Here is a 22,959-nt window from a genome sequence, read left to right as displayed (position 1 = left end):
AAAGATTTTCATCAAAAAGTAGTTGAAAATTTTTTCACTGGTTAAAGGAGTAAATCTCAATTATCTGGAAAATAAGCTTCTGTGGAATATCTCTTTGCTTCTTAAAGAAAATGATAGTGCTTTATATTGAGGTTATTATTGCAATAAAACCTTCCAAAATTAATAAATGTGCTCCAATCTGTTTCTGGAATCTACATTTACATGTCTATTTCAGGTGTAGCTTTTACAACCCAGAGAAATATGGAGGAAGGGAGCAGATACTTAGATGGATAGTTAGGACATCAGATGCAACACAGAGATTAGCAAAGAAGAAAAGCCTGGCAAATAAAATGCTTATAGATTTAAGTAGTCTCATATCTTTTCATTATTCCTGTAATGCATCTCATAGATGTATGTAATCAGAGTCATAATTATATAATCTCCTTTCCTATCCATTGCCTCTTTTAGGACCATGGTTTGTTGGTGAAATCATTACAGGCAAATTGGGTTGCTGCTTTTCTTTTGGGATCTTTGTTGATGGACATTTCCTACAAGGCAGCTTAACATTTGTAGTTGGAATTCTCCAGGTAAGAAGTTGGAAATGCAATTTAAGAACATCTTGGCCTTGTTGGACTAATTGCATTACAGTTATGAATTACCCCCCAAATCTGAAATGAAATGCTGTGGATCATCTTTCCGACTTTGCAGTCAGGGCAGTCTTTAATAACTGGTGTTCTGTTTGTATTTAGAGTGCTTCCTAAGTGCTTTCTTCCACCACTCTCTTGTAAACATCTAAAATAGATTTTGGAAGGCAGGATTTGTAAGAGGTGAAAGAGATTTTTGTTGCTGTTACTTGTTTCATTTTGCTTTTTCATTGACAGAAGATGAAATAAGGGTCTAATAGTAGAATAAATGATAGAGTTCAGACTAAATCAAAATTGATTATGATTAATAAAGAACGAAAATGTTTCAGGAAGAAGAAAGTAAAAATAGACACACAAGAAAAGTGGCTTATTTATCCAATGGAAATGGCACTGGGCAAAAACGAGACCTGGGCTTTCCCATGGTGTCTTAGCAGGGTACCTGCATGGGAAATGCTGATAGATTAGGTATACATTTGGATTAAGAGTCCTTTAAAACACACAAAGAGCCCTGACCCATAGCAAATCTCCATAAACAGATTTCAAAAGTATTTACCTAGTTCTTTATTTTACTCATCTGATGGCGCTAGACCAACAAGCCACACCTGGTGGCTCAGTGGTTAAAATGCTTGACTGCTAACCAAAAGGTGGCAGTTTGAACCTACCAGCCGCTCTACCTAGCGGTCTGCTTCTGTAACAATTTACAGCCTTGGAAACTCTATAGGGCAATTCTGCTCTGTCCTACTGGGTCACTAGGAGTCGGAATCAACTCAACAGCAGTGGGTTTGGTTTTTTGTTTAATGAGGTAAAACCAAACTCGTTGCCACTGAGTCAGTTCCAAGTCACAGCAACCCTATAGGACAGAGTGGAACCGCCCCACAGGGTTTCCAAGGAGTGGCAGGTGGATTCAAACTGCCGACCTTTTGGTTCGCATCCGAGCTCTTAACCACTGTACCTGGACCAGAATCTGAGGTGGTAATCTGAAGTTTTGGAAGAGATCAAAAAACATGGTTCACAATGAGTTCAAAGCCTCATACCAGGGCAGTAAAACAAGATGAGCAGGATTGGAGACAGTCAAATAGGCAAGACCTTGGCCTAGCAAACACTGAGCCTAGGCTAGAACATTCCCTGCATGGCAGCATTGTATATGTGAGAAGGTCCTAGGTCCAGTTTAGTTTCCATTATGTAGATGGAGGCTGGATCTCGGGAGCACTCTTTTACCAAGTAAAACCAGAACTTTGCCAAAAGACTTCTTTCTCTTTGTAAATGTTTACATTCATAGTTTAATAAATAGTACACTAATAAATGGATTTTATGCATCATACAGGTTCATGACTCCCAAATCTGTATCTCTGGCTTAGACCTCTTCTCTGCAGTTCAAGTGCCTGTATATTCGACTGTCATTTCAGATCTTCCCTTAGATGTCTAACAGACATCTCAATATTATGTCTCTAATAGAACCTTTAATTTTCATCCCCAAACCTGTTCCTCTCTTGGTTCTTTCCAATTTCAATAAATGGCGCCACCATTCATCCAGTTTCTCCAGGGTGTATCCTCAGTTCTTCCCCTTCCCTCATGTGCTATATCTAGTCCATCAGCAAGTTGTACCTTGTTTGGTCTACCTCCAATATACACCGTGAGTCTATACACTTCTCACCATTTCTGCTGCCACCAACCTAGTCATAATTATGGCTTCCCTGGGCTACTATACTGACCCCTCACTGCTCTTCTTACTCCTGCTCTTGCTCCCCTACTGTCAGTTCACCACAAAGCATCCAATGTGATCTTTTTAAGACCTGAATCAGCTCACTCACTTCTCAGAGTATAACCCTTTAAGCAGAGCAGTGACATTATCTGGGCCCTACTGTCTGCTCCAATCTACACCTGGTTGGTCATTCTCCAGACACATTGGCCTTAAAGGCCTCCCCCACCTTTGGGCTTTTTATTTGTTCCTTCCGCCTGGAATGCATGTCCCTCCACTGATTGATTCCTGTCCTCAGGCCTCAGAGAGGTCATCTCCCAGTTACTTTCGTGACCAGTTCTTTCTTTCATTGAACTTACCACAACCAGTTATCTTTTTTTTTTTCAGTCTCTCTTCTCCCTGTTAGAATGTAAGCTCCATGGTGGATCTTTTCAGACTTGCTCACTCATGTGTCCAAAACTGAGAGCGTAGTACAGTGCCTTCCACATAATGAGTGCCCAGTAATTACTTTTTGAATAAATGAATGAATCATAACAGCACCTAAGCTTGTATTAAAGCTTCTAATTTGTATTCCAGCACTCATGCCGCCTCAAATAGAGATAAGGAAAAAAAATACTGATACCCAAGTTCCCATCAACCAAAAAAAAAAAAAGTTAGAGCCTATATATATATATATATGTGTGTGTGTGTACACATGAGTATAAACACACACATACACATACTCAATTCAACTTAAACTCTATTGAGTATCTGCTGTTATGTGGTAGTGGAGATTTCAACATAAATGACACCTGCCTTTAAGATGAACAAAAGGACACAGGCAAATACAAAACTAACTATAGTATAAGTGAACTGTTGTATAATATGCAAGTGATCAAAGGAGAGAATCAGAGAACTAACTAACCCCAAGAGAAAAGGCAACATTCTTGGGAGCTACCAATAATGTATTAAGGATACCTACCCCTCCAAGGCGTGGTAGAAAGCTAATGGTTCTCCTCTGCTCCTCTTTGCAGCTGGTGTTTTTTAACATCCCCTTGATGACTTACCTGTCCTGGAGCTTGTTGCAGCGGTGCTTTGGTCACAACTTCAGATCTCATCTCCACCAAGGAAAATACTTGAAAATTGTACCTGTTCACCTACTTATGCTACTACTGTACGTTTGGCAGGTCTACTCCTGCTACTTCCTTCACGTGACGTATGGCACCCTAGCTTTTTTCTTCTCCCCTTTGCGGACCTGGTTGACACTGCTGACACCCATTCTCATTCGTTGTGTGTGGACACTGAACCCCACTGAGCTTGGAACCTTCATTGTGCAGTTAAAAAGCCACCTGAGCTCCTGAAGGCCATGCCTCCCCATGAGCAGCTGGGCCCAGCTCAGCTCCACCTCTAGTGCAGCAGGTGGAGAGCCAGTACTGGTGGCAGAGCTTCGTGGAGCTGCAGCTTTTTGGACACCTGGGAGTTAAAGGGACTACCCACTACTGATTGCTGCAGAATGGACTGGAGGAAAATCTCTAATTAATGCTGTGATTTCTTTCTTCCTCAAGAATGCAAAAGGTTGATTGACCTTTGTGAAGAGAAAGCCCTAATCTAGGAGATCCTCAGGGTGGATCCACAGGCTGGGTGTATGTATGGGAGCATCTGAGGCCCAGGGTGTTTATGTTACCCCACATAAAGCACCTAGTACAGTGCTTGGCACTCAGCAGTTGCCAGAGGTGCCACTTCAGGGGCAGGGAACTTGGAACTTGGACCTGACCCTAACTGCCCTTCAGATGTTAGCTCCTAGCCCTGTTTTCCTGCAGGGTTATGGTTCTCAGCTTCCTTAGTCGGGGGTGTTTTCAGTTAATCAAATAAATGAATGAATCAATGAGGAATCAATATGGCTCTTGCGTGTTGTGGCCTGGCCTTAGGCGGGGAGGGGCGGGCGCGGTTTAGCATCAGGCAGCGGGAGGAGGCGTGGCCTGGCGCCTGGGGGCGGGAGGAAGGCGGGGCCTGTCTTCGGAGAGTGACTGCTGACGTGGACACGTGGCTCGGCCTCTGAAGTGATAGGGGCGAGGCAGCGCTCCTGGGGCGGGGCGTGAAGGGTTGTTGCCGGAAGCGGACCTCAGTTTGTGGCTCCCGGAAGTGGGGTGGCTTCCGCAGTGCGTCTCTGGTACCGGCGGTGGCGACGTTTGTAGTCACCAGGCAAGCGACTGAGATGGCAAGCACAGCCGCCCCTGCAGCCGCCTTCCCCACCCTGGCTCCGCCTTTGGAGCAGCTCCGGCACTTGGCAGTGGAGCTGCGGTCGCTCATGCCTGGAGTGCGGGGTGAGCTGACGCCGTTGCGGGGCGATGACAGGCGGGTTGGGACTGGGGAGAGAGCAGGCTGGGGCGGTGGCGGCGGTCGGGGCGGAGGAGGTGGGGGGCAGAGCTGGCTCCGCTTACTCCAGCTTTTCTTTTGCCCCCGCCCGGCCCCCACGCGCCACACCCACAAGTCGGCGAAGCGCAGGAGACCACCGAGGAGTTCAATCGGGAGAAGTTTTGGAGGAGACTCAGTGAGTGCTAGTCTTGGCGTCCCCATCCCTTACCTCTTCCGTTTATCCTTGGGCCCTTCTGCACCCTGAGCTGCGTCCCAACCCCTTTCGCTCCCACTCTCCCTCAGGGAGGTGACCACGCTCCCCCGCCGTACCCTCAGCGTGGGGGTACCTCTCCTTACCCTTCCTCGGCAGTGATTTTTGGAGGTGTTTTTGAGACGCCTCAGCCGGCAAGGGTGAAGAGGGAACGCATTGTCTTTGACGTCTGTGAGCAGCTGCAGCCTTGTTTTGGCACTAACACATTGGCACCTGCCTCCTCTTCCACCCTGCAGACGAGGCGGCTGTGAAAGTGGCCAGCGAAGCCACGACTCTGACCACAGCCTTCTCCAGACTTCCGCTGCCGTCTCCACAGGTGGGCTTCACTTCCCCAGTTTCCTTGTGCTGCCTCCTTCCCACCTTTTACGCTCAAGCCAGGGGACTTAATTCCCTCATCTGCCAAATGGGATTACAGTTCTTACCTTAAAGGATTGTTGTGAAGACCAAATACGGCAATGCGCGTAAAATTGCCAGGTGCGCTACATGGTGGGGAGTAGACAGGTCTTCTAAATATTGGTTCAATTTAAAGTCCAGCCTGGTTCGTTCATTTCTGATAACTTTTTTAAAAAAGCACTTACAGCTTGCTGGGTGTTTTCACATACATAGCCCTCCTCCGACAGATGAACAAGCAGGCTCAGACGCTCATGTTAGGGTAAATAAGCAGTGAGGCCGGGATTAAGTTAGGGTCTGTCTGTTGTCAAAGCTACATCTTTTCTGCTGTACTACATAAAACCCTTTTTGAATTTTTATTTTATTGTGATTTAGGTGAAAGTTTACATAGCAAAGAGTTTTTCATTAAATAATACGCATATTGTTTTGTGACGTTGGTTGCCAACCCCACAATGTGTCAACACTCTCCCCTTCTCCACCCCAGGTTCCCTGTTTCCATTCATCCAGTTTTCCTGAACTATTTTAATTTTTTATACTGAATTAGTAACATGTATATGGTATGAAATTAAAAAGATATCAAAGTATGCTAAAATGTTTATATCTCACAACTCCAGTTTCTCGTTTTTGCCTCCCCCCCAGTTCTTTTTGTATTTTTCCATATTTATTCTGTGCATATACACATTCATGTACACATGCTTTTTACACAAATGTAACTTGTAACTATAACGAGTGCTGTGGTGAATTACCTGGTACAATCTGTGTGTGCGTATGCATATTGGTAGAAAAAAAATTCCCAGAAGTGGCATTACTAGAACAAAGAATTATACACTTTAACACTTTATTATATTATAAAACTAATGAAAATAAACATGTAGGCTGGGACCAGGTATGCCCAGTTTTTCTAGAGCTAAGTATGCCTATTTGGGGGGTAAGATTATTTAAAAGTGGCATACTCATTGACTTACTTCATTCTCATGGTCAGTAGTTTCAGTCTCCGATGCTTTGAAATGATACATTCTTTCACTGAACCCACAATGATAAACCCCCTCCTCATACCTCAGAGATCTGTGTTGAGGAAACGGGATGACTCGGAGTACAGCACTTTAAAAGCTTCGTGGAAGAAAGTCAATATTTCTATCAAAGGAACTAGCAGTATTACCTTTTTTTCTCTTATATGCAGATTCCTTTCTTTCATATACACTTAGGACTTGCCAAAATTCATAGCTAGTAAGATCCCATGAGGAGGCAACATAGAACTATTTTTCTGTACATGCTCAGTACAGTGATTTTACTCATGGGTGAAAATTTAAATTTAGAATTTGGTTTTATTTGAACGACATATATAAGGAATTTCAGCATCTTAGTCCTGTAGTTTAAAATACACTGAATACTGATACACTGAAAACTACGGAGTTGAATGAGCTCTCGTGGTTTTGAGCAGCGATCATTCAGATGAGGAATATCACCCATTATGGACTGATAGATATTTTTAGAAAACTGTGTGCTTGGATGTTACACAATGTCAAATTGCCATAAAAGTGCCTAAATACTTATTCTCAATCACTGTATTTATATCATCCCAGACTGGTAATAAACAGTTTGTGGATTGGCACCAACCTGTGGGCCACACCTGGCATAGCACAGGCTTAGAACTTAGCAGATAAGTGAAGACAAGGAAGGTAGGAGAAAGCCAGTGACTGCTTCAGAGGAAGAGAGTCAACATTGAACATTGCTGAGTCCATGTGATTCTATTAAAACAAAGGAGAGAATGAGGGTGGGGAGATATAATGGTCTAAGACAGGAGTTGGCAAATAGTAGATAATTGTGTTCCAGTAATACAGTGAAACCTGTCAGAGCCAGAACTCAACAGGACTGCCTTGTTTTTCTAGGCCTTGCAAGTTTTCTGCCTTTCACAGGGTGCAGCCTTACCACTTTTCTCTCGCTTGGTTTATTGGAAAAAGATTGAGTTTTCCTCTCTGACAGGTTTCCACCTTACACAGGTTCCAGCTTTTGCAGGTTTTACTGTACTTTACTTACAAAACTTGGCAGTAGGCTTGATTTGGCCTGTGGGCTATAGTTTGCCAGATCTTGGTCTAAGATATGGTGAGTACTTCACAGCAGATCACTACTATATTGAGCTATAGAGTTCAGAGATAAGTTTTTCCTGCTGTTTCTTAATGTTTTATTGAGTTGTTTGCCCAGAGTCTGGTGTCTAGCTAACTCCTCTCTGGTATGTGATGAGTATAGCACAAGACCTTACTCACGGTATGATTTCAGAAGATATTTGATGATGCTGTACAGATGTCTGCTGTCCTCCACATTAGATACATTGACCATGTTGATCTAATCCATTTCCTGTTTTCGTCTTGAACTTGGTCTGTTACCTTATAGGAAACCCAGAGGTTCTGTGAGCTAATTCGTGTTGCCATTGAGGCAATTATTGCCGTGTACTACTCGCTTCCCAAGGGTCAGGGTGAGTAAGCCACTGAGTACACATAGCATTCAGTTTGTAGGGTAGATCTTTGCTGACATGACAGGTTATGTCATGAGACCTTTACCTTTACCCCAATTTGAGCACGTAACATTCCCTCATAAGATGCAGTCACGAATAATTTAATAACATAAGTGACCTCTGGAAACCCTGGTGGCATAGTGATTAAGTACTACAGCTGCTAACCAGAGGGTCAGCAGTTCGAATCCACCAGGCGCTCCTTGGAAACTCTATGGGGCAGTTCTACTCTGTCCTATAGGGTCACTATGAGTCAGAATTGACTTGACGGCACTGGGTTTGGTTTGGTTTGGTAAGTGACCTCTACCAACAAGCAGGTATGGATGCTGTGTTCCTTGTCACTCCCAATATCCCCTGCCTTGCCTGACTCTAAGGCTTTTAATTCTTCTCACTGGCTCTTCCTTGTCCAGCCAGTTCTAACCACAGAGCTGCTGGCTGCATCTCAGCCCCATACCCAGTCCTATGCCATCCTTACTCTCCTCCACCCATATTATATCACACTCTCTTTCCAAGCTCCCTCATGGGTTAAGTGCCCTCTAGCCCTGCTTGTGGACCTATGCCTTTGCAAAAACATAAATAAGTATGCATACCATAGATCTTCAGGATTACCCACAAATGGTTTAGACTTCCAGTGTTTCATCCACAGTTGTCAAGGGACTGCTGTCCTAATGAATGCTGTGATGGAAGGACTTGTTCCAGATGTCCTTTGGAAACCAGCACTGAGGATTAGATAAGAAAATGACATGGGGCTGTAAATAAGACCTGAGTTTTATGGTGGGCACTCCAGTTAAAGCATGTGGGTTACCTCATAGTTCTGTAATGCTTAGACTCTTGGGAAAACAGATGGTGACTTCTGAAAGACCAGGGCTGCTTATTCTCTGGGTTTGGCCTAGGAATCACCCTGCGAAAGGTGGTACGGGGCAGCATTCTGGACATTGTGGATGGCATGACGCAGCTCGTGGAAGCGCTCCTCATCACTCCCTCCCAGAGGTAAGGCTGCCACAGATTGGACTATCCCCTAATGGGGTTCCTTGCTTCAGGGAGGGAAAAAACTCAATCCAACAGCAGAATTACTGATAGCTAAAAATAGTGACCAGCAGGAAGGAGATTTTTAGGAAACAGGAACCTAGGTCATTGATACATCCTTATTGATTCCTCTCTCCAGCCCCGAGAACAAGGACCTTATTTTCTGCAACACTGTCTGGGTTGCCTGTCAGCAGGTGCCTCGGATACCAAGAGGTGGGTGACAGTGGGAAGTGGGCCACTGAATGCTAGCCAGAGAAGAGAGACCTCTTCACATCTGGCTTCCAGCTTTGTGACATGCATGTATTTTGACTGACACAAGGATTTTAGTGAAATGTATATAGTGTATCGCCAACATCAGAAAATAGGTATTAATACTTTTTGCTATTCTCTAATGCCAATACTTCTAAATTCAAACTCCCTCTTACTGTGGCTCTGTTTCTTGTTGAACGAATGTGGTTTGTTTTCCTGGTCCTGCCCCAGGAGTGGTATCTGGAGACACATTGGGGCATTTATGAGGTACAGCGAGCTAGGCCAAAGGGAGTGTTTGTCCCAGAGGACCATGATGAGAAACATCACGTGATCCTTTTATTTCTTCTTGGGGTGAATGAAGAAAAGCTTTTTAGCCCCCTGTCTGCATACCGGTGAGGGGGAGAGTGTGTGAGATGAATTTTACATTAAACCGTGGCCCTCGTTGATTGTTTTTGGCACTTCTTTCAGTGGTTTCTCTTTGCAGTCTTAATTGTTGCTTTTTTCTTCTAATTCTAGTGCTTCTGATTTTTCACTCATAGATAACAAAGCCGCAGCCCTTTTAATGCTGACGAAGAGTGTGAATTTTGTGAAGGATGCACATGAGGAAATGGAGCGGGTGAGGGGACCTCTGTTTTTGCTGGTCATTGGAAGGCAACTCGGGGTCTAGTAAATGAGAATTGATTGTAAAGAGATGAGCATTGGCCACCTAGGTGCCATCCTCACTCTTCTCTGTCTCCCATCTCCCGTCTCCCATCCCATGCCAACATACGTCCAGTACCGCTTCCCTTGTTCTGTTGCTGAACTAGGAGACTGAGAGCAGGGTTTGTAAAGTGATGCAACCCTATAGCCATTAGTGAAGAAGCTGCCTGGGGTTTTTGCACAACTCAGGTGTAGTCTGAACATATAATATGCCTTTTTTTTTTTTTTTTAATTCACATATGTCACCATATGTCTTAGGCTGTGGAAGAATGTGACCCTTACTCTGGACTCTTGAATGAGGAGGACAACTTAGTGAATGACCATAGGGTGGACTCTGATGGCCATAATGATGCTGAAGAAGATGCATTGGGGTTTCCAAACAATCGGGATGTATACTGGTCAGAGGAAGATCAGGAGCTCATAGTCCCATGCCTTGCACTGGTGAAGGCATCCAAAGCCAGCCTGAAGAAAATCCGGATCTCAGTGGCAGAGAATGGGAAGAAAGACCAGGTGGCCCAGCTGGATGACATTGTGGATATTTCTGATGAGATCAGCCCCAGGTAAGCCTGAACCCCACTTGAGACATCTGAGCAACAGTATTCTGATCTCAGCTTGTACTGTCACCCCAAGGTTTTCCCCCAATTTTTTATTTTAAAAATATTCAAACTTACAGAAAAGTTGAAAAAGTACTCACCCATACATCCTTCATCTAGATTCATCAATTGTGTACATATTTTTCTATATTGCTTTATTTTTTTAATAGATAGATGTGCTTTTTTCCCCTAGACCAGTTGAGAATAAGCTGCAGACTGTAGAAATGGCATGGCGGCATCAGACCTCCTAGTCTGACTTCCAAGGGGTAGGAGAGAGAATCAACCCAAGGCCAATTCCTGTGAGGTGCAGATCAAACATACCCCAACCCTCCAGCCATTTTACCAGTTCTGACACAAGCTGTCCCTCCCACAGCGCTCTCTACTCCTCTGCTCAGTCCGATAATTCATTGCAATGGCCACATAGAACTCACAGACTATACTCACAGTTATGGGCTTTATTAGAGAAGTAACAGTTTACAATTCAGGATCAAGAGTGACTCAGGATACAGTTCTTCAGTCAGGACAGCTTCTTAGCTGTGCCTGCAGGCAGGCCTCTCAGCTCTCAGCACCTCACCCCATTGTCCCCGTGGTCCCTCTGCCCTGCTTGGGCACATGTTACAGAGCTCTTTAGCTCTGCCAGTAAGTGCCCAGAGGCACCCCACTCAGTAAGTCTTGGCCCAAAGGTGCTCAGCTCTCTCGCTCTGTGGGTAGGCACACCCACTGTAGCCTCATTCCTTAGTGGGCTGGGAACCCCGCAGCACCATCTTAAACTGGTCTTATGCTGCTGCCATTTCTCTGCTGCCATTTCTCTGCTGCCATGCTGTCTTGCACCATCTCAGGTGCTACAGCTCTCTGTCTCCCGGGTCTAGGAGATTCTCAGTGCAGGGACCCTGGGTCTGAAGGACACAACTCTGCTCCCAGCTCTTCTTCTTGGTAGTAGTAGTGAGGTCCTCTCTCAGCCTCTGGGATTGGCTTATTTTAAGCCTAGCAGGATGGTAAAACTGACCAGTCCCCTTGTTAGGGTTCTGTATACCTTATTTGTATGGTCCCATCCCCACAAGGGTTCCATGCACCTTATTTGCATCATTAGCAGGTTTCACAGTCCCTTTGGTGGGCCACAAACACATTATTTGCATAGTCTCACTCAGTCATTTTGTGGTCGTTACAAGACCATGAAGGACCATATCAAAGTAATTCACTACACCACCTAGACATCAATAATGTCTCACGTGTAAATGCTTCAACATGTATCTCCTAAGAACAAAGACATTCTTTTACATGACCACAATATAATTATCACATCTAAGAAATTTAATATTGAGTACAATAATATTATCTGATATTCAGATTTCTCCAGTTCTCTCTAAAATGTCTTGTAAAGCCTTTTTTTTTTTTTTAATCCAAGGTTTAGTCAAGGTTGCACACTGCATTTGGTTGTCATCTCTCTAGTCTCCCTGTCCTTTTTAGTCTTTCTTGACATTGACAGTTTTAGAGGGTGCAGGTCAGTTGTCTTGTAGTGCATCCAACAATCTGGATTCATGTGGTTGTTTAGGTTAATTAGTTTTTTTCTTTTTTGCCAAAATAACAGATAGTTGAATGTTTTGTGTTTCTCATTGCATCACACTGGGGATGTTAGTTTGCCCCTCTTCCCCCGCCCCCCCCCCTTTTTATTGTGCTTCAGGTGAAAGTTTACAGCTCAAGTTAGTTTCTCATTCAAAAATTTATACACATATTGCTTTGACATTGGTTGCAATCCCCACAATGTGACAGCATTCTCCCCTTTCCACCTTGGGTTCCTTGTGTCCATTCGACTAGTTCCTGTCCCTTCCTGCCTTCTCGTCTTGTTCTTGGGCAGAAGGTTCCCATTTGGTCACGTATACTTGATTGAACTAAGAAGCATGTTCTTCACATGTGTTACTGTTTGCTTTATAGGCCTGTCTATGTCTGAAAAGTGGGTTTTGGGAGTGCTTTCAGTTCTGAGTTAGAGTGTGTGGGGGCCATAGTCTCAGGGTTTCCTCCAGTCTCTGTCAGACTGGTAAGCCTGGTCTTTTTTTTCCCTTCTCTCTTTTTTTTTCAGTTATGCTTTAGGTGAAAGTTTACAACACAAATTAGATTCTCATTCAAAAATTTATACACTAATTGTTTTTTAGCATTGGTTGCAATCCCCACAATGTGTCAGCACTCTCCCCCTTTCCCTTTCTACCCCAGGTTCCCCTTGTCCAGTTTTCCTGTCCCTTCCTGCCTTGTCTTTGCTTTTGAGCAGGTGTTGTCCATTTGGCATCGTATACTTGATTGAAAAAAAAAATTTTTTTACTTGATTGAACTAAGGTGCATGTTCCTTATGTGTACTGTTTGTTTTAATCTTTGGCTGGAAGGTGGACTTCCGGAGTAGTTTCAGTTCATAGTCTCGGGGGTTCCTCCAGTCTCTGTGAGACTAGTAAGTCTGATCTTTTTTTGTGAATTTGAATTTTGTTCTACATTTTTCTCCCACTCTCTCTGGGACCTTCTATTGTGAACCCTGTCAGAGCCATGGGTGGTGGTAGCCGGGCACCATCAGTTCTTCTGGGCTCACGCTGGTAGAGGCTCTGGTTCATGTGGTGCATTAGGCCTTTGGGCTGATGTTTTCCTGTGTCTTTTACTTTCTTCATTCTCCTTTGCTCTGAATGGGATGGGACCAATAGGGGTGTCTTAGATGGCCACTTGCAAGCTTTTAAGACCCCAGGTGCTACTCATCAAAGTAGGATATAGAACATTTTCTTCATAAACTATGTTATGCCCGTTGACCTAGATATCCCCCGAGATTATGGCTCTCAGCCCTCACCTCCAGTAGCTTGGTCCCTCGAGGTGCTTGGATGTGTTCAGGAAACTACTTTGACTTTGCCCTGGTCAGGATGTGCTGACTTCCCCTATGTTGTGTGTTGTCTTTCGCTTCACCAGAGTTGATACTTGTCTACTATCTAGTTAGTGATTTCTGCTTCTCTCCCTCCCCACCCTCATAACCATCGAAGAATGTTTTTTTTTTTCTGTGTGTAAACTTTTTTCTTCAGTTCCTATAATAGTGGTCTTGTACAATATTTGTCCTATTGTGATTGACTTATTTCACTCAGCATAATGCCATCCATGTTGTGAGATGTTTCTCGGATTCATCATTGTGCCTTATCCTTGCATAGTGTTCCGTTGTGTGTATGCACCATAATTTATCCATTCATCTGTTGTTGGGGACTTTGGTTATTTCCATCTTTTTGCTATTGTAAATAATATTGCAACGAACATGGGTGTGCATATGACTATTAGTGTGATGGCTCTTTTTTCTCTAGGATATATTCCTAGGAGCGGGATTGCTGAATCATACGGTATTTCTGTTTCTACCTTTTTAAGGAGGTGCTGTATTGTTTTTCCGTAGTGGTTGTACCGTTTTACATTCTCACCAGCAGTGCATAACAGTTCCGATCTCCCCGCAACCTCTCCAACATTTGTTATTTTCTGTTTTTTTGATTAGTGACAGTAATGTTGGGGTGAGATGGTACCTCAGTGTAGTTTTGATTTGATTTGCCTTTCTCTAATGGCTAATGATGGGGAGCATTTCCTCATGTGTCTGTTAGCTGCCTGAATGTCTTTTTTCATGAAGTGTCTCTTCATATCATTTACCCATTTTTCAATTGGATTATTTGTCTTTTTTTGTTGTTGAGGTGTTTGAAATATTTTGTAGATTTTAGAGATTAGACCCTTATCGAATATGTCATAGCCAAATTTTTTTTCCCTATCCGTGGGTTCTCTTTTTTGGTGAAGTCTTTTCATAAGCATGAATGTTTAATTTTTAGGAGCTCCCAATTATCTAGTTGCTCTTCTGGTGTTTGTGCTTTGTTAGTTATGGCATGTATTCTATTTATGCCATGTATTAGGGTCCCTAGCATTGTCCCTAATTTTTTCTTCCATGATCTTTATCATTTTAGGTTTTATATTTAGGTCTTTGATCCATTTTGAGTCAGTTTTTGTGTATGATGTGAGGTGTGGGTCTTTTTTCTTTTTTTAGCAGATGGACATTCAGTTATGCCAGCACCATTTGTTAAAGAGACTGTCTTTTCCCCATTTAATGGACTTTGGCCGTTTGTCAAATATCACCTGCTCATAGATGGATGGATTTAGGTCTGGCTTCTCATTTCTGTTCCTATACCAGTACCAGGCTATTTTGACTACTATAGCTGTATAATAGGCTGTAAGATCAGGTGGTGTGAGGCCTCCCACTTTGTTGTTGTTCCTCAATAATACTTTACTTATCTGGGGCCTCTTTTCTTCCCATATGAAGTTGGCGATTTGTTTCTCCATCTCATTAAAGGTTTCTCTTGGAATCTGAATCGGGATTGCCTTGTATCTGCAGATCGCTTTGGGTAGTATTGACATTTTCACAATGTTGAGTCTTCCTATCCATGAGAGTTTGCCTCATTTTTGTTGATATTAAATTTGATCATTTGGTTAAAGTAGTGCCCACCAGAGTAAAGGTAAAGGTACGTTTTACCCAGTGATTTTAGCTTCCTGTGATGAACCTTACGTCTGTCCATTATTAAACTGATGGTTTCAGGATCTGAACATTTTTACTGAATTATGTCCATTCCTGTGACCACGGGAGTCTTCCCCCACCCCAGCTTCCTAGTGAAATGGGGCATGTGTTCAGTAAGTACTCTTTGAATTGATTGCGTATTGGTTGCCTGGTTGTCCAACTTAAGGCATTTCTGAGACAGTCATTTTCTCACTAGTCACATCCTCAGTTGTATATTGGAAACCACCCAGCTGAGTTTTATTCCCTTTTTTGTTAATGATGATTTTTGTTTTCTGCTTGTAGTGTGGATGATTTGGCTCTGAGCATATATCCTCCTGTGTGCCACCTAACTGTGCGAATCAGCGTAAGTGCCTGCTTTGAGGGAATAGCTGCAGACTTAATCAGTAGAATTGCCTTAATCACTAGTTTTTTCTCTTAGCTATAGGGTACATATTTATTTCTAACATTTGGATGAAAGTACAAAGTAACTGATAATTCTTGCATGTATTCGTGCTTGACAAATATTTGCTGAAGCTGAATTATTGTAGCCATAAGCTTTAATAGTGCTATCTTCCATAACTACTTGGGCAACTCTTTTAGAAAAACCCAAAGACCTTAGAAAATGTAGCTTAGAAATGGAAGTCTTAATTACCACAGTGTTTTAAGAACTTCTCAACCTGAAGACACAGTTTCTAATTTCTAGTCTAGGCAGAAATAATTGTTCCAGAAATATACTTGTTCTAATATAAACATATTGTTTGATTTCACCACACTGGGCCAACCTCTTTAAAAGTGTGATTTTGTTTTTTTCTTTTAATTGCTGCGCCCTTTGCTAGAGAGTTCTGTTTTCTTATTTTTTATAAACTCAAATTCTTTTCCCTAATGTTATTGGAAAGAGAAGGACAACTTCCAGGTGGCTTAGATTTTATAATCAAACTAATAAGTTCTAATAATATTTGATAAATTAGATGGTGGAAATTAAATTCATCAAATTTATCTTCATAATGTGCAAACACCTTGAAGTAGAATAGGATTCTTTTGGGCATTAACTTTTTAAAAATTGATTTCCTAATAAATAAACATTTCTAGCCATGTGCTTTGTCAGTTAATCCCTAACATAATATCTACTGTACTGATTTAAAAATATGTACTGTATGTGTGTCTTATTTTATACTGGTGGCATATGTACATTCACATGTTATCTTGATATTGATGCTTTTAAAATTCTATATAGGGTTTTAAAAAATCAGTCATTTCTGCTTTATATTCTGAGCTATTAACAGTTGGGAGAAATTGAGATTACATTCTTCCTTTTTCTGTTCTTTTTATTTTAAAAATCTTACATATCAGTAATTACAGTGAATATAAATGGACTAAATGCTCCAATCAAAAGGCAGAGAGTGGCAGAATGGATTAGAAAAAACATGATCCAGCTATATGCTGTTTACAAGAGACACACCTTAAACCCAAGGACACAAAACAGGTTGAAAGTGAAAGTATGGAAAAAAATAATCCATGCAAATAATAACCAAAAGAGAGGTAGGGTGGCAGTGTTAATATCAAACAAAGTAGATGTTAAGACAAAATCTGTCAGAAGAGGTAAAGATGGACACATAGTAATCAAAGGGTCAAGTAATCAAGAAGATTTAACAATCACAGGTATATATGCACCCAACACTGGGGCACCTAAATATATAAAACACTGTTAGAATTGAAGGGGGACTTAGACAGTATTACAATAATAGCTTCATATTTCAGTACACCACTTTCAGTATCGGGCAGAACATCTAGAAATAAGATCAACAAGGAAACATAGGACCCGAGTGACACTATAAACCAATTAGACTTAACAGACATGTACAGAACACTCCACCCCAGAACAGTACAGTATACATTGTACTCCATGGATCATTCTCCAGGATAGACCAAATCTTAGGTCACAAAGCAAGCCTAGATGAAAAAGATTGAAATCATACAAAGTGTTTTCTCTGACCACAATGGAGTGAATCTACAAATCAATAAGAAAAAAAACCTGGAAAATACAGAAATGTATGGAAATTAAACAACACATTGTTAAACTACCAATGGGTCAGGTAGGACATCAAAAGAGAAATCACAAATTTCTTAGTCAAATGAAGATCAAAGCACAACATACCAAAACTTATGGATGCAGTGAAGGTAGTACTCAGAGGTAAACTTGTAACAATAAATGCCTACATAAAAAAAGAAGAAAAATCTCAAATTAACAGCCTAACTCATCAACGCCAGGAACCAGAAAGAGAAGGGCAAACTAAGCCTAAACCTACCTGAAGAAAGGAAATAACAAAGATCAGAGCAGAAATAAATAAAGTCAAAAACAGAAAAACAATAGAGAGAATCAATAAAACCAGAAGTTGGTTCTTTGAAAAGATCAATAAAATTGTCAGACATTAGGCAGACTGACAGAGGATGCAAAAAAAAAAAAAAAAACCCGCAAAAGAGGGCCATTACAACTGACCTAGTAGAAATAAAGAAAATCATGACAGAATATTATGAACAACTGTATGACAACAAACTGGAAAACCCAGATGAAATGGACAAATTCTTAGAAGCAGACAGCCTACCCAAACTGACTCAAGAGGAAATAGACAGTCTCAACTGACCCATAACAAGTGAAGAGATCAAATCATTGATCACAAACCTCCCAACAAAAAAAAAAAACTCCTGGACCAGACAGGTTCACTGGGGAATTCTACCAAACATGTAGAGAATTGACACCAGTACTGTTTAAACTCTTCCAAAAGATAGAGAAGGAAGGAATATTCCTTAATTCATTCTATGAAGTAAACAAAACCCTGATACCCAAACGAGGCAAAGATACAAGAAAAGAAAACTACAGGCCAATATCTCTTTTGAATATGGATGCAAAAATCCTCAATGAAATACTAGCAAATGGAATCCAGCACCATACTAACAGAGTCATACACCATGATGAAGTGCAGTTTATTCCAGGAATGCAGGGTTGGTTCAGCCTTAAAAAATCAATCAGTGTAATATACCACATCAATAGAACAAAGGTAAAGAACCACATGATCACCTCTATGGATGCAGAAAAAGCATTAGATAAAATCCAACACCCTTTTTTGATGAAAACCCTAAAGAAGATTGGAGTACAAGGGAAATGCTTCAGTATTATTCAGGGCGTATATGAAAAGTCAGCAGCCAACATTATACTTAATGGAGAAAGACTGAGAGCTTTCCCTTGAAATCAAGAACAAGACAAGGATGCTTGTTGTTATATTTTATTCAGTATTATATTAGAAGTCCTAGCAAGAGCAATAAGAAAAAGGAATAAAAAGTATCCAGATTGGAAAAGAAGTAAAATTATCTCTAGTCATGGATGATATGATGCTATATATAGAAAATCCCAAAGAGCCCACAAGAAAACTTCTAGAGCTAATAGAGGAATTTAGAAAAGTTGCAATGTACAAAGGTCTACAAACAAAAATCAGGTGAGTTTCTATACACCAGCAATGAGAAATCTGAAAGGAAAATTAGGGAGACAATTCCATTTATAATTGCATCTAAGAGAATAAAATACCTAGGAATAAATCTAGCCAGGGACATGAAGGACTTACACAGTGAAAATTATAAAACACCGATGAAAGAGATTAAACCAAAAAAACAAACCAAACCCAGTGCCGTCAAGTTGATTCTGATTCATAGCGACCCTATAGGGCAGAGTAGAACTACCCCGTAGAGTTTCCAAGGAGCACCTGGCGGATTTGAACTGCCAACCCTTTGGTTAGCAGCTGTAGCACTTAACCACAACGCCACCAGGGTTTCCTGAAAGAGATTAAAGAAGCCTTAAATAAAGGGAAAGATGTTCCATGTTCATGGCTTGGAAGACTTAATGTTGTTAGGATGTCAATACTACCCAAAGTGACCTATAGGTTCAATGCAGTCCTGTTCAAAATTCCAACAGACTTCTTTATAGAAATAGAAAAACTAATCCTCAACTTTATATGCAATGACAGGAGGCCCTGGGTAGCTAATGTTGAAAGAGAACAAAGTCAGACTCATACTTCCTGATTTTAAAACATACGATGGCAGCTATAGAACCCTGGCGGCACAATGGTTAAGAGCTGTTAATCAAAACGTCCGCAATTAAAATCCACTAGTCATTCCTTGGAAGCTCTATGGGGCAATTCTGCTCTGTCCTGTAGGGTTGCTATGCATTGGAATCGACTCAGTGGCAATGGGTTTGGTTTTTTTAATGCATCTAAAGTAATCAAAACAGCCTGGTACTGGTATAACAATAGACAGACCCATAGAATAGAATTGAGTCCAGAAATAAACACACATATCTATGATCGACTGATTTTCGACAAGGGTGCTAAGTCCATTCGATGGGGAAAGAAGAGTGTCTCCAATAAATGGTGCTGGGAAAATTGGATTTCCACATGCAGAAAAATGAAACAAGATCCATGCCTCACACCATACACAAAAAGAAATCCAAAATGGATTAAGGACCTAAGTGTGCATACTAAAACCATAAAATTCGTAAAAGAACCAACAGGGGCAACACTGTCAGGCCTAGCTTTCAACAGTGGATTATCTGATATAATAACAATAGCACAAACAGCTAAAGACAAAATGGGACCTCATAAAAATTAAAAACTTGTTCATCAAAAGACTTTACAAGAGAAGTGAAAAGACAAGCTACCGACTGGGAGAATCTCTTTGGAAACCACGTATTCGACAAGAATCTAACAACTAAAATATATATAAAACTTCAACTTAACAACAAAAGACAAATACCCTAGTCATAAAATGGGCAAGGGACTTGAATAGACATTTCACCAAAGAGGACATTCACATGGCCACCAGACACATGAAAAGATGATCAGCGTCATTAGCCATCAAAGAGATGCAGATCAAAACCACAATTAGATACCATTTCACTCCCACTAGGATGGCTCGACGGCACTGGGTTTTTGGGTAGGATCGCTAAGGTTAAAAAAAAAAAATGTTGGCGAGGATGTGGGGAAATTGTAACCCTTGTCTGTTGCTAGTGGGAATGCAAAATAGGTACAGCCATTATGGAAAACAGTGTGGCAGTTCCTTAAAACACTAGAAGTCAAACTACCATATGACCCAGCACTTCTACTCCTAGGTGTATACCCAAAAGACTTGAAGGATGAGACTCAAAAAGAGATTTGTACACCAAAGTTTACTGCAGTGCTATTTACAGTAGCCAAAGGTGGAACCAGCTTAAATGCCCATCAGCAGATGAATGGATAAGCAAAATGTGGTACATAAATACAATGGAGTACTACTCAGCCAGTAGGAGAAATGAAGTCTTGATACATGCTACAGTATTGTTGGAGCTGAAGACATTGTGCTGCTCAAAATAAACCAGTCACAAAAGGATAAATATTTTATGACCTCACTTATATAAAAGTCTAAGAAAAGGAAAATGTATAGACGACAAAGTTTATTAGTGGTTACCACGGGCAGGGAGGGAGGGGGGAAAGGGGAGTTAACAGTGATGGAAAAATTGCATTGATTAAGGGTAGGGTTGCTCAGCCCAGTTATTGTAATTGCTGTCAAGAAATTGTACACCTGTAAAAAGTTGAATTGGCAAAAGTTGTACAAAAGATGTATTTACAACAATGACAAAAAGAGTAGATGCTGAGGTTTCTTATGTACAACCAAAGGCCTCATGGGATTGGGCTCATTCATTTGGAGGTTTAGTGTCATGGTTTCATGGACCATCTCAGTTAATTGCCCGGATAACATGTGTAGTTGTTCTATTCTACCTCCTAATTTGTTGCATAGTGCCTGGGGTCTTAAAAGCTTACAGGCAGCCATTCAAGGCACAACAATTGGTCTCTGTTCACCTGGAGCAACAGAGGAAGGAGAGTCAGGAATAGGAGGAGCGTATGGAATGTGTGGCTAATTGCCTCCGTGAATAACTGCCTCCTTTGTTTGCCATGACCCAGAAGAACTGGACGGTGCCTAGCTACCATTACTGAACATTTTGATCAAATATTCTATCGAAGAATCCTGATGAAAGGGGGGGAAATGTAGAACAAAATTTCACATTCACATGGACTCTAGGCTTTCTGGAACCATGAAGGGTGGATGAACCCCTGAAACTATTAAGGATAGGGTTGCACAGCTGATTATTTTAATTGCTGTCAGTAAGTTGTATGCAAAAGTTGTGTGAAAGATGTATTTACAACAATGACAAAAAAAAAAAAAAGAGTAGATACTGAGATAATCTTTAAACCTTAAACCAAAAATATCCCCTGAAGTCATCTTAAAACCAAACAATAATTTACCTTAACTAGTAAAAAAAAAAAGTCTGCCTTGAGCATCATGCTCTTTTAAGATCTATCTCTATGGGATCAAATGACAACAGCAGCTGGAAAGATTAGACAGGAACCTTAGAGGGCAGTGAGTTTATGTTAATGAGGGAGGAACAACTCAGAGTGAGAACGGTTACACAACTTGAAGAATGTAGCCAGTGTCGCTAAATTGTACATGTAGAAACTGTCAAATTGGTGTATGTTTTGCTTTATATAGCCTCAACAACAACCAAAAAAAACCCAAAATCTTATAAAAGATTTTGCTAAATAGAAAATAATCCATAATCCCCCACCATAACCTAATCAGCATTCTTGTGTTTGCCTAGTTCCTTCAAGATTCTTTTTTTATGATTTGTGTTGCTTGGGTCATTTTAATATTTTAGCTCTCCTTCTCTCGGTATGGTAGGGCTCAGAGTGATTAACTTCTGTTTCTCTTCTAGTCTGCGAAACTTGTATCTGTTTTAAAGAAGGCACTTGAAATTACAGAGTGAGTATGAGGACCTCACCCCAAATAACTCTTTGAGATTATTCTAGATTTGCCTCCAGTTATTCGTAACTTCCATACCCATTTCATGGAGTGAAAGAAAGTGGGTGTGGGATTTTCTTTCAACTTCAATTGTGCAGTAGCTGAGCTTCTGCAAAGAAACTTTCCTTCCTTATAATTTCCTTTGTGCTCCCTTTGGGTTTAGGGTTTTCCCTGACACTGTCATACATTTAACTTTTCTTTCCCCATTCCATTTGCAGAGCAAGTCATGTGTCCCCTCAGCCAGAAGATAGTTGGATCCCTTTACTCATTAGCGCCGTTGATCATTGCATGAACAGAATCAAGGAGCTTACCCAGAGTGCACTTGAATTATGAGCTTTCAGGCTCCTTTGTACTTTCCTTCTCTCACCATCTCTCATTGTCACAGCCAGGGCTGATGTCTGCTTTTCAAATGGAGCCAGAATGCTTTCTGGATCAAAACGGAGTCTCTGAACTTAACAAGATGTACTGTTGCCAAGGTTGTTGGTTAGACCAGACTGGCTGTTATTTATAAACCATAAGAGTGTGGTGTATTTTTCTGTGCTAGATGGAAAAAAATAATTGCATGACTTTGTGTTCTTGAATTGCCTCAGAGATTCCTGGGGAAGCTGCCTCAAGCATTTCTTATTTGCAATAAATTATATTGTTAAAGGTGCTGATGGTCTGAAGAAAATAGTAACCTGCCACTGGTTAAATGAGTACCCTTCCAAAGTTTCTTTCTACCAGAAATACAGCGGGTTGAGGCTAGAACATTGCTTTCATTTGGGCTTACGGGTTTAAAGATCTGATTCTGATCAGAAGTATATTTAGAACAAAAACACTTGGCTTTATTTATTTAGAAAACATGGCTCTATAACCCCTCCTAATACTTCAGCATGTTACATAATATCACTGCGCTTATCAGTAAGTCATTTTGGTTGTTATTACAGGTTACTCGATCCTCTAAAATTATTTTTCGGCATTGAGTTCATCTTTTAGTTTTGTCCACCCTGTTGAGCAGATTTGTTTTCCTAACACATACTTACATCGTTTCCTTATATATCCTTACATTGTTCTCTTTGTTGTGTAGTACATGTGTCCTCAAATGTAAATACCAAATAGTTACAAATAAAAAAATTTAATATATGAGATAGAGAGCTTATATAATTTTAAG

The 22,959-nt window shown here is 41.1% G+C and overlaps 2 protein-coding genes across 5 annotated transcripts in view; both read left to right on the top strand.

The window, feature by feature from the left end:
• TMEM62 (transmembrane protein 62) overlaps positions 1-4,209 on the top strand; it is a 35,979-nt gene extending 31,770 nt beyond the window's left edge. For all 3 annotated transcript variants that reach the window (XM_064292070.1, XM_023558743.2, XM_064292071.1), the window contains 2 exons: positions 448-566; positions 3,336-4,209. In XM_064292070.1, coding sequence (XP_064148140.1) covers positions 448-566; positions 3,336-3,662 — 446 coding nt within the window. In that variant the 3' untranslated portion in view covers positions 3,663-4,209. The remainder of the gene's footprint in view (positions 1-447; positions 567-3,335) is intronic.
• A 240-nt stretch (positions 4,210-4,449) lies between these two features.
• On the top strand, positions 4,450-22,485 carry CCNDBP1 (cyclin D1 binding protein 1). 2 transcript variants are annotated; one of them, XM_003418687.4, is made up of 11 exons: positions 4,451-4,625; positions 4,793-4,852; positions 5,164-5,243; positions 7,709-7,790; positions 8,720-8,816; positions 8,992-9,065; positions 9,641-9,717; positions 10,059-10,360; positions 15,234-15,294; positions 21,724-21,770; positions 22,028-22,485. In XM_003418687.4, the coding sequence occupies exons 1-11, from the start codon at positions 4,517-4,519 to the stop codon at positions 22,140-22,142; spliced, it is 1,104 nt and encodes a 367-aa protein (XP_003418735.1). In that variant the 5' UTR covers positions 4,451-4,516; the 3' UTR covers positions 22,143-22,485. The 2 variants fall into 2 exon arrangements, with proteins under 2 accessions (XP_064148142.1, XP_003418735.1); XM_064292072.1 differs by lacking the exon at positions 15,234-15,294 and having other exon boundaries at positions 4,450-4,625.
• Positions 22,486-22,959: the final 474 nt, after the last annotated feature.

This window comes from Loxodonta africana, chromosome 10 (genome assembly GCF_030014295.1).
Source record: "Loxodonta africana isolate mLoxAfr1 chromosome 10, mLoxAfr1.hap2, whole genome shotgun sequence".
Lineage (NCBI taxonomy): Eukaryota > Metazoa > Chordata > Mammalia > Proboscidea > Elephantidae > Loxodonta > Loxodonta africana.
This window is presented reverse-complemented; position numbering and strand designations above follow the sequence as displayed.